The 14,652-nt window shown below is 39.9% G+C and overlaps 1 protein-coding gene across 1 annotated transcript in view; it reads left to right on the plus strand.

Moving 5' to 3' along the window:
* Positions 1–10,866, plus strand: part of LOC124110742 — a 76,251-nt gene extending 65,385 nt beyond the window's left edge. The window contains exon 3 of the mRNA XM_046470111.2: positions 10,364–10,866. Within this exon, the coding sequence (XP_046326067.1) occupies positions 10,364–10,440 (77 nt within the window). The 3' untranslated portion in view covers positions 10,441–10,866. The remainder of the gene's footprint in view (positions 1–10,363) is intronic.
* Positions 10,867–14,652: the final 3,786 nt, after the last annotated feature.

Genomic DNA, 14,652 nt, shown 5'->3' on the forward strand with positions numbered 1-14,652 from the left:
TCTGTTTGTGTGGTGTATGTGTGTGTGTGCGTGTGCGTGCATGTGTGTGTGTGTGTGTGTGTGTGTGTGTGTGTGTGTGTGTGTGTGTGTGGGTGATGTGTCTTGTGTAAAAAGGTGCCCTTTTACAGTATGGCACGTACCGATCTTTGTTGTAAACGAAGACTTTAGTAAACCAAGAGCAACTTCACACCTTGCCTCTTGTCTTTGTTATCAACAGAATAAACAGAGACGTTGGTTCTTGCAAGTTTCATTTACATTCAAGTATTGCTGCTGGTCGGACATCACTGCAAGAAAACATGAAGACGAATGGGAAAAATCAGAGACGTTCAGTAGACATCTTTGAGTCGGGTGACCTATTCACAGGAAGGGGGGTTCCTCCATTGGTAAAGAAAAGAAAACACACCAAATCCAAATCCACAACACAAAAGCCAACACTTCTATCCACGCCGACACCGTCACTCTTAACACCATCACCACCTTTCACATTTAACATTCCTTCAAATTCAGTAACAGTAGGTCCGTCCGGCTGTGTTAAGTCTATGTTTGTCTATAACATACTGCAGAGAGGACTGATCGATCCACAACCCAACAATATCATATGGTGTTACACTGAATGGCAACCCCTTTATGATACCATTCTTGAAACCCTACCCCAAGTACAGTTTGTGAAACGGATACAATCTCGAGGATGACGAGTACTTTGATGCCAGTTACCAGAACATGATGGTGTTGGATGATTTTTTATCTGAGGCCAAGAATGACAGGCCGATTTTGCGCCTGTTTACTCAAACCTCACACCACAAAAATGTGATTATCTTCTTGTTATTGCAAAACCTGTTCCCGCGAGGCAAGGAATTACGTGACATTGCTTTGAATGCCAATTACGTGACACTTTTCAATTCACCCGTGGAAAGACAGCAGGTGAAATGTTTTGGCAGAAGAATTTTTCCCGAAGACATCGGTAAATTTATGGCTCTTTATGAAAAGGCTGTTGAAACGCCTTATGGGCATTTGACAGTAGATCTTAAACCTGGCATGAGTGAGAAGAACAGATTACATGCCAATATATTGAGAACCATCAATAATGAATCTGAGTGTGGTTCACAACAGCAGGAGTTAAAAGTGAGCTCTCCATCAACAGAGCAGAATATTTAAAAAAACGTCCACCCCAGCAGTACACACCGGAAGAAAGATCTTCTCTAGGAGAACCATCTTATGATTTTGACGAGCAGACAGCATCCACTTCTAGTGAGGACTCGGGAACTTTTACCATGGCCACTGCTTGCGCTGACTGTGGCATCTTGATAGATAACATGCATGATTTACAGAAACATATCAAAACATGGTGCCCCGAAAACGAGTTTAAGCCTAAGAGAAAACGTGCACGATACGATGATGATGATAGTGACGAAGAGCTGCCCATGCAGAAAGGGGGTGGTGATGTCAATACTAAATCTAAATGGCATGACCACGAGGCCAACGAGTGGCAAAACGTGGGTTTACAGCGTATATGGAATAGGGTGTATGACAGGAACCTACATGACATGAAGCTCAAGAAGAAAAACTACAGGAAACAAGGAAAATCGCAAGAATGGATCAAAAGAAAACTACATATTGTGTGGAAAAATGATTTGGCAAACACGTTAAACTGTGTCAATGAGTTTACCCGCTATTTTGCAAAGGCACCCTTGTTCCAACCAATCCTAGACAGCTTGAAGGAGATTGATCCGAGCACTGAACAAACGTTCATCAAAGACAAGATCAAACGTGTCATGAAACCCATCATGAAAGATATTCTGACTCGCATAGACATGACTGAAGCAGACAGTGACATGGAATCTGATGCTTCTCAAGAGGAGGGTGAACTGAGTGAACAAGAATGATGAAAACCCCTCACTTCAAGTGTCACGCCTTAAGTTGACCTCTGACAGTTTCAGCGATCACATATAAACCTCAATAACAATGCCGAGTTACAACAAGAAAACGGGACTTGTTCACATAGTGAAAACACACACCAAGAAATTGCATACCACTGAATCGAAACAGCATCATGCCACTGACACCAAAAGCTCAACACTAAAGAAACACCTCGTGTTGTATATGAAGAGTCCAGCCAAATATGGACCTCCAAGACGAAAATCCCTTTCTGCGCGATGACACTTGCAATCTCTCTCATCAGACTATGCCATGTAACTATCCCTGTACTTAAACGCTTTGTAAATCTGGAAATAAACACAGAATTGACATCTACAGTCCGTTTGATTCCATTTGAGACCGATGAATTGCTCACTAACTCAAAATCTAATAATTGCAACAAAACCAAAATGTGCACAGCGACTTTAATTGGACAGACCAACTCTGATGGTTTGTCTCATAATTTTGGACACCCGAATAAAAAAATTGTTTAACAAACGATCATCATATTGTTGACATTTTTCGCCATATACAGGGAGGACCAGTCGCTCATAGAACAGCCAGGTGGGTGAGTTTCATGTGAGAAAGTGACGTAAGGCTTGCTGAGCAAACCATAGATGCGTGATTGCTATACCTGAAACAATGAGAATGTTACTCGACGTGAAGTCAATTATTTGCATCGTCTCCAAATTTTTTTAAAAGAATGTGAAAGAGGTAGACCACAATATGCTTTGAAATAGTATCATTCAAGAACTGCACGGGCAGTTGGGATAACAGAAGGGAAGTTAAAACTATGTTAAAAAAGTGTACTGATTCAACCTGCAGTGACACACCTGAGGGGACCATCTCAAAACCCAAGCGATGTTTTAAAGTCGATTCATTTCAACAAGAGATGGTTAGAAACGCCATTAAGACTCTGTATAAACAGAATATCTATGTCTCTCTCCGTACTCAAAATATTTGGAGACAAATTATTCTTTGACCATTTCAAAATATCAGTTATGGAAATAGCTACACCAATTTGGTTTCCGTTACAAAAAAGTAGGCTCTGTAAATAGACATGCATTAATCAAGAGGGATTCCTACCAGGCTGCTCGCTAGTCTTCAAGGCAAAATCAAATGACAACCGAGACTATCATACCAAAATGAACGGAGCGGTATTCCTAGAATGGGTTACAACACTACTGGTTATGGTATTGCCCCCCAAGAGTCTGGTTGTCATGGACAATGCTCCATATCATGGCGTTCAGGTACCTAACACAAAAGCCCCAACGTCTAACAGTAAGAAGGGCGATATGATAGAATGGTTGACACACAAAGCAGTACCGTATCCACAAAAGCAATGAAACCTGTTCTGTATGATATTATAAAGTCTAATAAAACCACACCTGTCTTTAAAGTTGACGAGTATCTTAAACCATTCAGTTTTGCGATTGCTGCCCTATCATTGCGATTTAGACCCAATAGAACTAATTTGGGGTATCCTTAAATCGGATGTTGCCAGGCAAAATACAACATTCAAACTGCGGGATGTACAGAAACTGGTTCAACAATCAATAGACACCATCACGCAGGAAACGTGGCAAAAGTGTGTTGAGAAAGTTGAGAATGAAATAGAGAGACATTATTTGGGATCATAGTGGATTGGACCCTGCCAATTGGACCATTCATTCATGTAGACGTCGAAATCTATGCTTGACTGGCTTGTGTAGGCTGTAAGCATCTCGATTGTTTCGAAACTGCTTCCAAGACTCAGTCTGGACTGATCTTTATCGCATCTTTTCAATGTCTTATGGAATTTAACAGGTCTTATAAAAAGCGCCAGGTTTACACATATCTCTGACGATGGTTCAATTAGTGTTCACCGAGTGTGGCTGAAGACTTTGATCATTGAAATTATGGATGTGTGACCAGCGAGATTATAAAAAAAAAAATAACGACATGGACTATGTATGTGTAAAGCGGTACTATTGGGAAACAGAGGAAATCAAAACAAGGCACCATAGGGCATATGCATATATTTTCAGATGAAAACAATATTTTTGGAAAATATAATTTAAATCATGAATCAACGATAACTAAGTATAATTTTTCATCATCAAAATATGTTTTTTTCATTTCAAAAAATATAATTTGGATGGAAACTAGAACTTGTTTTTTAAAAACTAACAACTAGATAGAGATGTAAAAGATTCAAAGATGAAACAGATTACTTTAAATTATCAAAAAAGATTTAGCTTCACACACACACACACACACACACACACACACACACACACACACACACACACGTGTAAGATTCTAATAAACCAGATAACATCATTGCTACATCGTATAATTTAGATGTCTTACCTACTGTGTGAACTGAAGGTATGTAGGGTGCTTCTGTTTTTTGGGTCCAGCGGTTCTTCATTCAAGGGACACAGCTCGGTAGGTATAGTATTTTTTCTATTAGAAATTGAAAAAGGATGTTTGTTCAAGCGGTACTCCATTTAAATGTCATACGGTCGGTAGGTACAGGGTTTCAATAGATGTACTCGGTACGATTCATCGCTTATTGTCCGTCTGACAATTGCCTTTTGAAAAGACTTGATCCGGTACGTAGGTCAGGCGCGAGATTCAAACCGAGGTCACGTGACGCTCGTTAGCGTTCGTGACAACGTCCGCCATCTTGTTTTCAGTGACGTCTTGTTCTACGTTTAACGAGTGGGGTCAAGTAATTAATTGCATGATTGCATCAGGTCAGTTGACCCTTAATTAACCTGTGACGTCATGCATAAATTACCCTATTAATGAGTTATCCTGCATATTAATGAGGCACCTCCGTGGGAGGTGGGTTGCTTATCAATTATCTTCTACTAACGACCATTCATACAAATATATACTATGAATATTTTAGACCGAGCATAGGTAAAAGAAACATTTACAAAACTTATTCAAAATCTTATCAGCAGAATATCTCTGTAAATCAAAATGATCTATCAGAAAATCCCAAGACGAGTTATCACGACCTTCAAGATACTCCAAAATGTCGTCTTCCACCAAATCGGGTTCTGTCCCAGTCCTAGAGTTAAAGTTTCCCCTCAAAATACATGAAACGTCATCGATCTGATATAAAATATCCAGGAGCTCGTCTTGGAACATCAGTACGCCATTTCTAGAAGTAGCACGTTTATCATAATAGGTTGAGCCTTGTGGGTGTACATACGCACAACAGTACAGCACATATATTTTCAATACCAAACAGTAATATATCTAATAGAATGTAAATACCACTTTCTTTCATATATTTTTTCAGCTGTTTTCTTACCATACCTAAATTTATGTCACCAACAGAGAGTCGCCATGTTTTTGCTAACTTATAACCTGGTCTGTTATAAGATAAATAATCAGAAAACTTGTTCTAAAACTTCTGAACCCATGTCTCTGTGAGAGCTACAATGTCAAATGAATGTAAATATGAAACAAAGTCAGTGTCTTCCAATTTAGTCTTCAATCCAGATACATGTATATGCAAGAATAAGAGTTTTATAATAGGAGAGTCATCACTTTTTAAATCATCTGAGTCTTGGTACGGGCCGCGGCCACACCCCTAGGTAGTACGGTCCTACTGGCTGCCCCTAGAGCTGGTAGCCCGACTGCGGATAGTGGGGCGCGAACTCCCCTCGTTCCTTGGTGGACTGTTGTTTGTGTCAGAGACTCCACCTCGTCTCCCACCCGAGACATTGATTGAAGCATGCGTAACCTGTTTGGGTGTCGACACAATTCACCACCTTTATAAAAGTAATATTAAGATTGATCTTCGTCTTTACATTTATTTAATTCTTGCCCCTGTTTCAAAGTAAAGTCCTTGGAAATGCAACATCCCTCTGATCTAAGGGAATCTCTTAAACTGAGAGACTTCATCTTATCCTCCCAGTGCACACGTTTAGCGATCACAGGCCGTGGTCTGTCAGTGCTACGTTGACCTATTCTAAGTGCCCGCTCAATGCAATGTTATTCTTCTTTCACTGAACCAATTTCTTTTAACAGTTTATCTTCGGGTGCTTTAATTTGTTGGATAATTGCAGAGTTCATATCACCCCAATCCTTACTAAATGGGCCAGGGTTCGATTCAACATCACCTGACAGATTTATTAGCAATGATACACAAGGACAGAACATGCGTACCCCACCTCTGTTCGGATTTCGATATGGAAACGAAGATGTGTTAAAAGTTCGCATCCATGATACTGAGTGGTGGATTTGTCAATATGTCACTTGTATACTTCATCTTATCTTCGATGATATTACCTGAGGTATATATTGAGAGAAGAAATACTGTGACAAGAGTAGTCGATACGCGAAAACAATCCCGGCTGACCATCTCGATGACGGCGAATACGGTTTGATTTTGTCAGTCTGCATGTGTCCTCGGGGCGGCACACAACATCCGATCCTGGCTGTTCACACGTCTATAGAGACCCCCATGTTGTCCAGATGTGCTTGATAAGGTTGGCCTAAGGTTCGATTTCAATATTTTTCAATTTGTTCGAGAGGCGAGGGAGCTAACTTTGAAATGATTAATAAAGTGTATGCTGTATTGAAATATTTGAACGAGAATGGAAGAGAAGTGGCCATACATATAGGTGTTCCTTTATAGTTTGAAACGTGACATTTACAACGGAGGTCAATAAAGGAAGACGACATTTTTTTTAGATGACTCGTTCAATAATGGGTGATGCCCTCGCGATTGGTCAAACATTGGTTTATACGGCGTGACATGGTCAAATCAAACTCCCAATGACAATTTGATGGCGTGTCTTCGTGAAGCGTGTGACGCAGTTCGGCTAACCGTTCGGGTGACATTTGACGTTGACGTACACAACTTTTGGTGCCAGTATGGTACTGTCTCCGTATTACTGTTGAGTGACCATCTTAACATGGACATAATGCTGTGACGTTCTCGCAGTCATAGGGATACAACCCAATACCATTACAGACCCATCCTCTCTGCCGTTCGCATGAGGTTCGTTGGAACGCCTCCAGACACGTCCACGCCAAAACTTAAAGTCCAGAGTGAATGGTACAACACGTTGTCGCTGAGTATTTTTATTCTAATCGTCTGGTCAGTAAATTTAACTGCGATGGCAGGTAAATGGCGATTTGATTGGCTGTTTGGGCTCGCTGTCTTAAAGCCTGTTTTCTTAACAATCGATCATGGGTTAGTTTTGTTCACATTAGGCACCATATCGGGGGTCGACTATTAAAGTTTTGTGTCTGCAGAGACCTGCTTCAAAGTCTGCAAATCACAGACTGAGACACATTGAACATCTTGGCTTCCTCTCACAGAGCTCTACCAGTTCGAAGCATGCCAATAGCCTTTAGGCGTTTCTAACACTGTAGACGACTGCATTAAAGCAAGAGCAGAGAGCTAAAGTGTTACTGTGGATAATGAAAATCAACAATACCAATGGCTAAAAGCGATATCACGACCTTTCATTGAAGTGAAAAAATAAAGAACAAGCAAACGTTTGGTGCGATCCATCAACACGGCGGCAAACTCTTTGTTAATCAAATTATATGTACAATAAAAGAATTTCGACAAAATATTTATTGAAGATATGCAAACGAATTATTGAGAAATTTGTTAAAGAAAACCCTTGCTCTAGCACACAGTACACTAAATGCACGATCTCGCATACATATCAGCATGAAATACTTACAGAAATGGTTAATTTAAAATTATAGCAATACATATGAGCGGTTTTAAAGAACCTAAATGGGTGACGTACATATATCACCCATTCCCCACCAAACTTGCCCAATTCTAATAAACAAAATATTCAGATTCAAAAGTCAGTATCTGGGTTGTCTACGTCCAACATTTCAGAACTCAGGCATGAGTAGTGTTAAAGTAACATGTGTCTGAACATGACAACTCAAGATAACACCGGTGACCTAAGTGATTGTTATGTTAATATCAAACATTAGTGGTGAAATAACATATGATTTCAGGTAGAATACAAAATTGTATTTTGCCTTCGGCTTTATATCACTTCTTTATTGAACTCATACACGTTTCAAGAAGTCCGATAGCTGTGATACAACGGTCTCCTAGAATTGAAGGAAGATGAAAACAACCTACAAACAACACCTCTTTATTATTACATCATTTATAAAGTTATGTGACCACAGAAATGGTTTGACACATGATATAACTAGCTGTACAATCATTAGCAAAGCTAATGTGATAAAGCAATTGCCTTCTGTTTCAATGCTGTCATAAGAAGAGACTCAAAAGACCGGTAACGTAGATAACAATAATAACCTACCCGTCTGTCCATTCACTACGTGGTCCTGTTCACCCTGCTTCCCTAACTTCCTTCTCCTTTAATCCTCATATAATGTCAGGATCACATTCCACTTACCATAATATAGCAAATAACTCGACGAGATCCAGCAATGATCAACCATCACTCCAAGGACATTAACACTTTTAAATAAGTTTCCCTCATGTTATATAAACTTCAAATCGTGTATTAACAGGTTATTGTCTCATTTACTTACCTTATGTATCCTTAAATGCCAGACAAGTCAACAGATGGATCGGCTTTAATATGGCAGTTAACTTTGACAGCATGTGTTTCTTCTCAGCACCAGAAAGCATGTGGTTGTCAACGGAAGCACTTACATTTGGCATGAACTTATCCCGAAACTGTGTCCAATCATTCTAATTCCAAAATGACTTCATTACGGATATCTTCGAAATGTTTGAGTAGTAGTAACGTAGCTTACAACCTTCAGATACTGGTTGCCCTGGGACACAATTTGTACATTTAACCATGCCACTTATTCCTATTTATTTCTATAGAGTTTAGTAGTAATAAAACCTACGTAGATTACGTGGGATTCAGCGATATTGTTCTAAGTGTTGTAACCTTTGTGTTTGACACAAGGGAGATATACAGGCTTATCCACCCTGTAAGCAGCGATATTGTTCCTACACAATTTCTTCAGTTAAATTACAACTATACCAAAGCTGTTGTGTTTTATATGAAGCGTATATTTTGCGTTTAGCTAGATGTCTTTACTTTAGTACATAATCGAGACTTGACCAGGCCAACCAGTAGTTTATACTGTAAGCCACGTTGGCTCGAAGGCACGCAATCAACCTATTTACCCAAGCTGATCACCCCACCCATAACGGCAAGCCTATATGACATTCCTTCATAAAATTATTGTAATGAAAACATAAAGAAATGTGTATACTATGTGTTAACGTTGTCCATGAAAGGACACATTCAGTCATGTCAGCTAAAAATGAATGAGTGTTATTGCTTGCCAATTTGTTTTCAAAATTATAGAATCTAAATTTATATCAGATAGGTTCAATACTTTGACAACACGAATACGCAAGCGCTGCTATAGCGGCTACATTTTACTGTAAGACGCGGGTTGAATATGGGTATACTTCTTGTGTGAAGCAGTTCTCGTGTTGATATGCCGATATGCAAACCTTCTAGAGGGGCACGTCTTGTTCCCGGAATGACACCAATTGGTCACAATAAGTCAAGAATGTCAAGAACCTTTGTGAAAAACTTCCCAGGTCACAAAAAAGTGCGATTTTAAGTTGAATTACTGAAAAAAAATCAGAAAATATAAAATGTGTATAGGAATGTGTTACGATCACCAATATATTTAGAAGGTTAAATCTGCGTACCAAATACGATTTATTTTGCGTTTCGCCTACAACACTGCTGACGTATTTAGACTAATCAGGGTCCTGCTTTCATCATTGTGACAAATTTTCAAGCACATTTTTAGACAAGAGTTTCGTTTAAAATACAACTGAACAACAAACACATAATGGTAAGGTGTAAAACATTGTATACAAAAACTGAATTGTCACAGAGTGGAATAGGTGACGCTTGTCGTAAAAGGCGAGTAAAGGGATCGGGTGGTCCGGCTCGTTGACTTGGTTGATACATGTCATCGTATCCCAGTTGCGTTGATTGATGCTCATGATGTCAATCACTGGATTGTCCGCTCCCGACTCGATTATTTGCAAACCGCCGTCATATAGCACGAATATTGCTGAATGCGGCGTTAAACGCCAAATTTAACGGAACCATTGAAACTGTTTTTAGTGTCTAGTTTTCATTTTGACATCACATATGCGATGAACATACCAAATAGTGTAAACTTTTGAGCATTATAAATTCTTCATGGTGTCTTCAATTGCCGTGTACGGTGTCATATTAGGTTAGCATGTCTCGCCCAATATTTTTCTGCTAACCTAATATGACGCCGTATACGGCAACTAAAGACACCATAAGAAATAATGTACCCCAAGTGATCCTGCTACAACTTATATTAACAACACCATGCAACAGAGACGTATTGTAACTTTGCTTCAGGTAAGGTTCAAATGTGTGTGTAATGTATATATAAATGCTTCTATTTGCAGGTCGGCGAAGAAGGAAACGGATGGTGATGGATTCAGTACGGCGGCTGTTTTTAAAGGAGTATGTCACAAGTCTTTGACAAGACTCTTGTGTATCATAAAACATGAAGAGTGCCATTCAGGTCCTTCTGTGTGGCTGTGATGGGATTCATCACTCCTTTTGCTATACCATTAAACACTTTTTTCAGTTCGTTTTAATATACTTACCGGGATATGATATCGCTCTTTCCATTTACACATATTCATACTGAGTCTACTGAACTACTGAAGGGAGTATATCAGTTAGCTTCATTGTATACCACACTACAGACTAGGGGCCGTTAGATTATTCACCAAGTTAGCTCGCCAAATTAGATACTCTACTTGTACTACATAAATATTTTATTTTCACTGTGTTATGTTCATCTGTTTCCCTTTGATTCTATTTTATTTAACATTAGCGACTGTCAACACGGAGGTGTTCTACGTCTCATTAAACTGTTCAAAATAAATGCTTGGTCACGATTCTTTGCGTGTTTTTTCTTTGATCAGATGAGATGACAAGAATTATTATAACAATGTGTCAGATTTTAAATACGCTGTCATTTTACCACATTGATCTCTGTATGGCCAAGTAAAAAGTGAAATAGAACAATTATTTTGTGCTGCTATTTAGTTTCCCAGGACAATATTGGAATTTCCTGCCACGTCCTCTATGTTTTGAGTAGCTGAAAATTTATATTACACATATTGTAATAATACATCACTAATAGGTATATAGTACGAGATAAGGCAACCGTGTCATTGTTTTGCACGCCGGAACCGATGATCTGGGGCTTATTGGTGGATGTGAGCTAGTTTTAGAGGCGAAAATGAAAACTGGTGATTATTATAAGGAAATGAATGGAGATATTTTCAAAGTCTTGTTGGAATATCAGCTACTGTCCAGTCTAAACAACCCAAGTTTCATTGCCATGGAAAACGCCAGTTATGACGCCTGGTAACCAGATACTGGGAAGTGTGAAGGCGACAATACAGGACTGTGACATCGGAAGCGAAAGTACAAGACACAATCACGTGTATCAAACCAGATGTAAGGCTGCAGATCACATTTTTGTAAACAGAGCGTCAGTACCGCCAACGTGACGGCGTACATATCAGCCTTGTTACACCAGTTATCGTACCTGTGGGTGATAGTACAGATTCAGATTGGTTATCAGCAGTCAGGTGCTGGCTAAATAAATCATATGTAGAACAACAAATACTCCTTGATTGAAAACCTCCAACCTTCCAATACTCACCCCGTTTCATAGCTTTTAATTATTCCATCATTTTTCCAAAAAAATATAAAGCAGTACATATCCTAATTGCTACCCCCGTCAAAGCAAATTTTCAGGCAAAGCATTGTCATCAGAAAGGCATTTTTGAAGCATTTCCGACATTACTTTAGGGACCATGGGACTTACCGTATTTCTTCTACCTGCATAGACCCCAAAAGAATTTACACCATCCCTCTAGCTGTTGTCGATTGGTGACAAGTTAAGTAGAGAAATAACACACATTCTACGATTAAAACAATGGTAGATATAAATATGCTTTGGGTGACATGGACGTACCACGCACAAGGTGCATTGAAGAGATTTTACTAGAATCTTAATACGATAAGGGTGTACTGCTTTGAAACTGAAGAGTGGGATGAAGGCATACACTTGTTTTCTTTTGCATTAAATGATTCAGTTTAGGAATGATTAAGGTTTAGTCCCTTAAATTTAGTCTTTTGTCACACGTTCAGAGGACTACTTTAGAAAGCATTTGAAAGAACAGTGGCTTTATGACAAATCATACTTGAATTGACTAGACAACGCGTCTACTTTCCGAGTTTGACGTCTGAGGGCTACTGAAGTTGCCAAGGAAAATTTTAAGTTATCGCAGGGAAAAATGATAGCACACAATGACCAAAAATCAAAAGATGGAAATTTCAGTCCTGGCCATAGGGTTTTGGTGTGTTACCATCACAAGTGAACCTAAGAGCTAAATGCCAAGGTCCTTATGAAAGTCAGTTAAACTGAGTTTACTGATCCAACTCAAGGCCACCAAAAACCAAAACGGCCATTTAAAGGTCCGTGGTGAATGTCCGAGTTAGGGACCGCAAGTAGGAGCAATCACATACCGTACGTCGTCGCCTCAGATGTGCAGGGATTGTCGCCAGAAGACCGCCAGACGTCCCATTTTGATAGGAAACCGCCGTCAAGCACCTCTACAGTTGTGCAGACAGCGTCTACGCTGGACGGCCATGCAGTGGGGACAAGTTCTATCCACTGACGAGTCTCGTTTTCACCTCAGCCACAGCGATGGACGGATTCGAGTGTACCGACGTCGAGGTGAACGTTATGTCAATCATTGTGCCATGGAAGATGATCGGTTCGGGGGCGGCTGCGTTATGGCATGGGGTGGGATTACAGCAAGACAGAGTACCCGTTTGATAGTGGTAGAGGGGAATCTCAATGGACGGCGCTACCGCGACGAGATCATCGGCCCTTTTGTTCTACCGCTTTTGCGTCATCATGGCCCAGGCATTACCTTTCAACATGACAACGCCCAGCCTCATATTGCTCGACTTGTTCAGGATTTTCTTCAAACAAAACAACGTGAATGTCATCCTCTGGTCGGCTCGCTCCCCTGATCTCTCACCAATCGAGCACATGTGGGATGAGATGGATCGGCGCCTTCGACGTCAACCACGAAACATGCTCCAGCAGATATGGACAGATATCCCACAGGACTTTGTGCGACGCCTGGTCCATTCCATGAGACGAAGATGTGTTGCTTGCATCGCAACCAGAGGTGGACACACACGCTATTGATTTGTAAATTGACATTTTGGCATGTTCATGGTTTTTTTTATGAAATCACGCATTTTCTAAAGTCAGTATGGCAAATTAAACCATTTGAACACTTACAGGAGTCTTTTATCTGTTGCAAACCGAAATTGTTTCAGAGTTGGTAAAAAACATAACTTTGAATTAAATCTTATTATCACAAGAACTTTTGATGTTCAGTATATAGTGACTGTTATCACAGACCGACTGACACATCACTTACGTTCTGAAGTAATATAAAATAATGCGCACATTCCTGGAAAACTTGTAATGTTTAGTGGTGAGATGCACTGGTACTGTAGCACATGTGTGAAGAGATTCAGAAAATAATTACACGATAATTAATCTCCTGCATTTTTCAGCTTTATCTTCATTATTTATGAATTCCTTCACTCACTCACTCACACACACACACACACACACACACACACACACACACACACACACACACACACACACACCTCTATCTCTCTTTTGTTCTTTACATTTTGGTGTATGATTTGATGAGGAAGAATGTTTAACTAAAGTTTCTCTTGGTTTATAATATCCAAAAATAGTAGGCGACATAGGGAAAATAAAAGAGAAATAGGGAGAAAAGGGAAATATTAAGAGGTATCAAGTGATAATGGATGGGTAAGGAAAGGGAGGGACTAGGTGTAACATGACAATCATCAAAACATGTTTCCGGTCTATTGTCAGGGTGCAAACAACCAAGAAAGAATACAGGGATGTGAAGTTAAAAATAAACGTTTGAGGTGATTTGATGAATAAGGGGTCCTGTCGCCACGATGGGTCAAACATGGGGTTCATACGGCGTGGCATGGGCTGAATCAATCTCCCAATAACAATTTGATGGAGCCTGTCCAGAAAGTCAAAAGTATACCTGGACTCATCTGAAAGCATTACATTAGACCATGGCGATTCCCCTAGTTTTTAAACTCTAAATTCACTTGGCGTCCGATTTGTTAACGGTGGTACAGCACGTGGTCGCCGAGATATGCAGATTAGCGGAATGTAGACGAGTTCTGATAGTCAGGTCAGTAACTTGAAGTACCCTAGCGACTTGATTAGGTGTTAGGGCTCGATTTTCTTAAAGTCTGGTTTCTTAGTATTTAATCGATCCTGGGCGTAGGACCTGCACAGGACCGATAATTAATATTGTGTCTGCAGAGACATGTTCTAAAGTCTGTAAGTCACGGACTGAGGCACATTGGACATATTGGCTTCCTCTCGCTGCGGTCTGCCAGTTTGAAGCATACCAATAGCCCTTAGGCGACTTCATGTTGTAGACGAAGCATTCCCAATCTAATCACAAATACTACATTAAAGCAATAGTAGAGACCTTAAGTGTTACTGTAGATAATGAAAATCAACAAAACAAAGCGACTTCACGACCTTTTACTGGTCAATATATAGTATGACCCATACCCACGT

The sequence above is a fragment of the Haliotis rufescens genome, unplaced genomic scaffold (assembly GCF_023055435.1).
Source record: "Haliotis rufescens isolate VD_foot unplaced genomic scaffold, xgHalRufe1.0.p SCAF_6, whole genome shotgun sequence".
Lineage (NCBI taxonomy): Eukaryota > Metazoa > Mollusca > Gastropoda > Lepetellida > Haliotidae > Haliotis > Haliotis rufescens.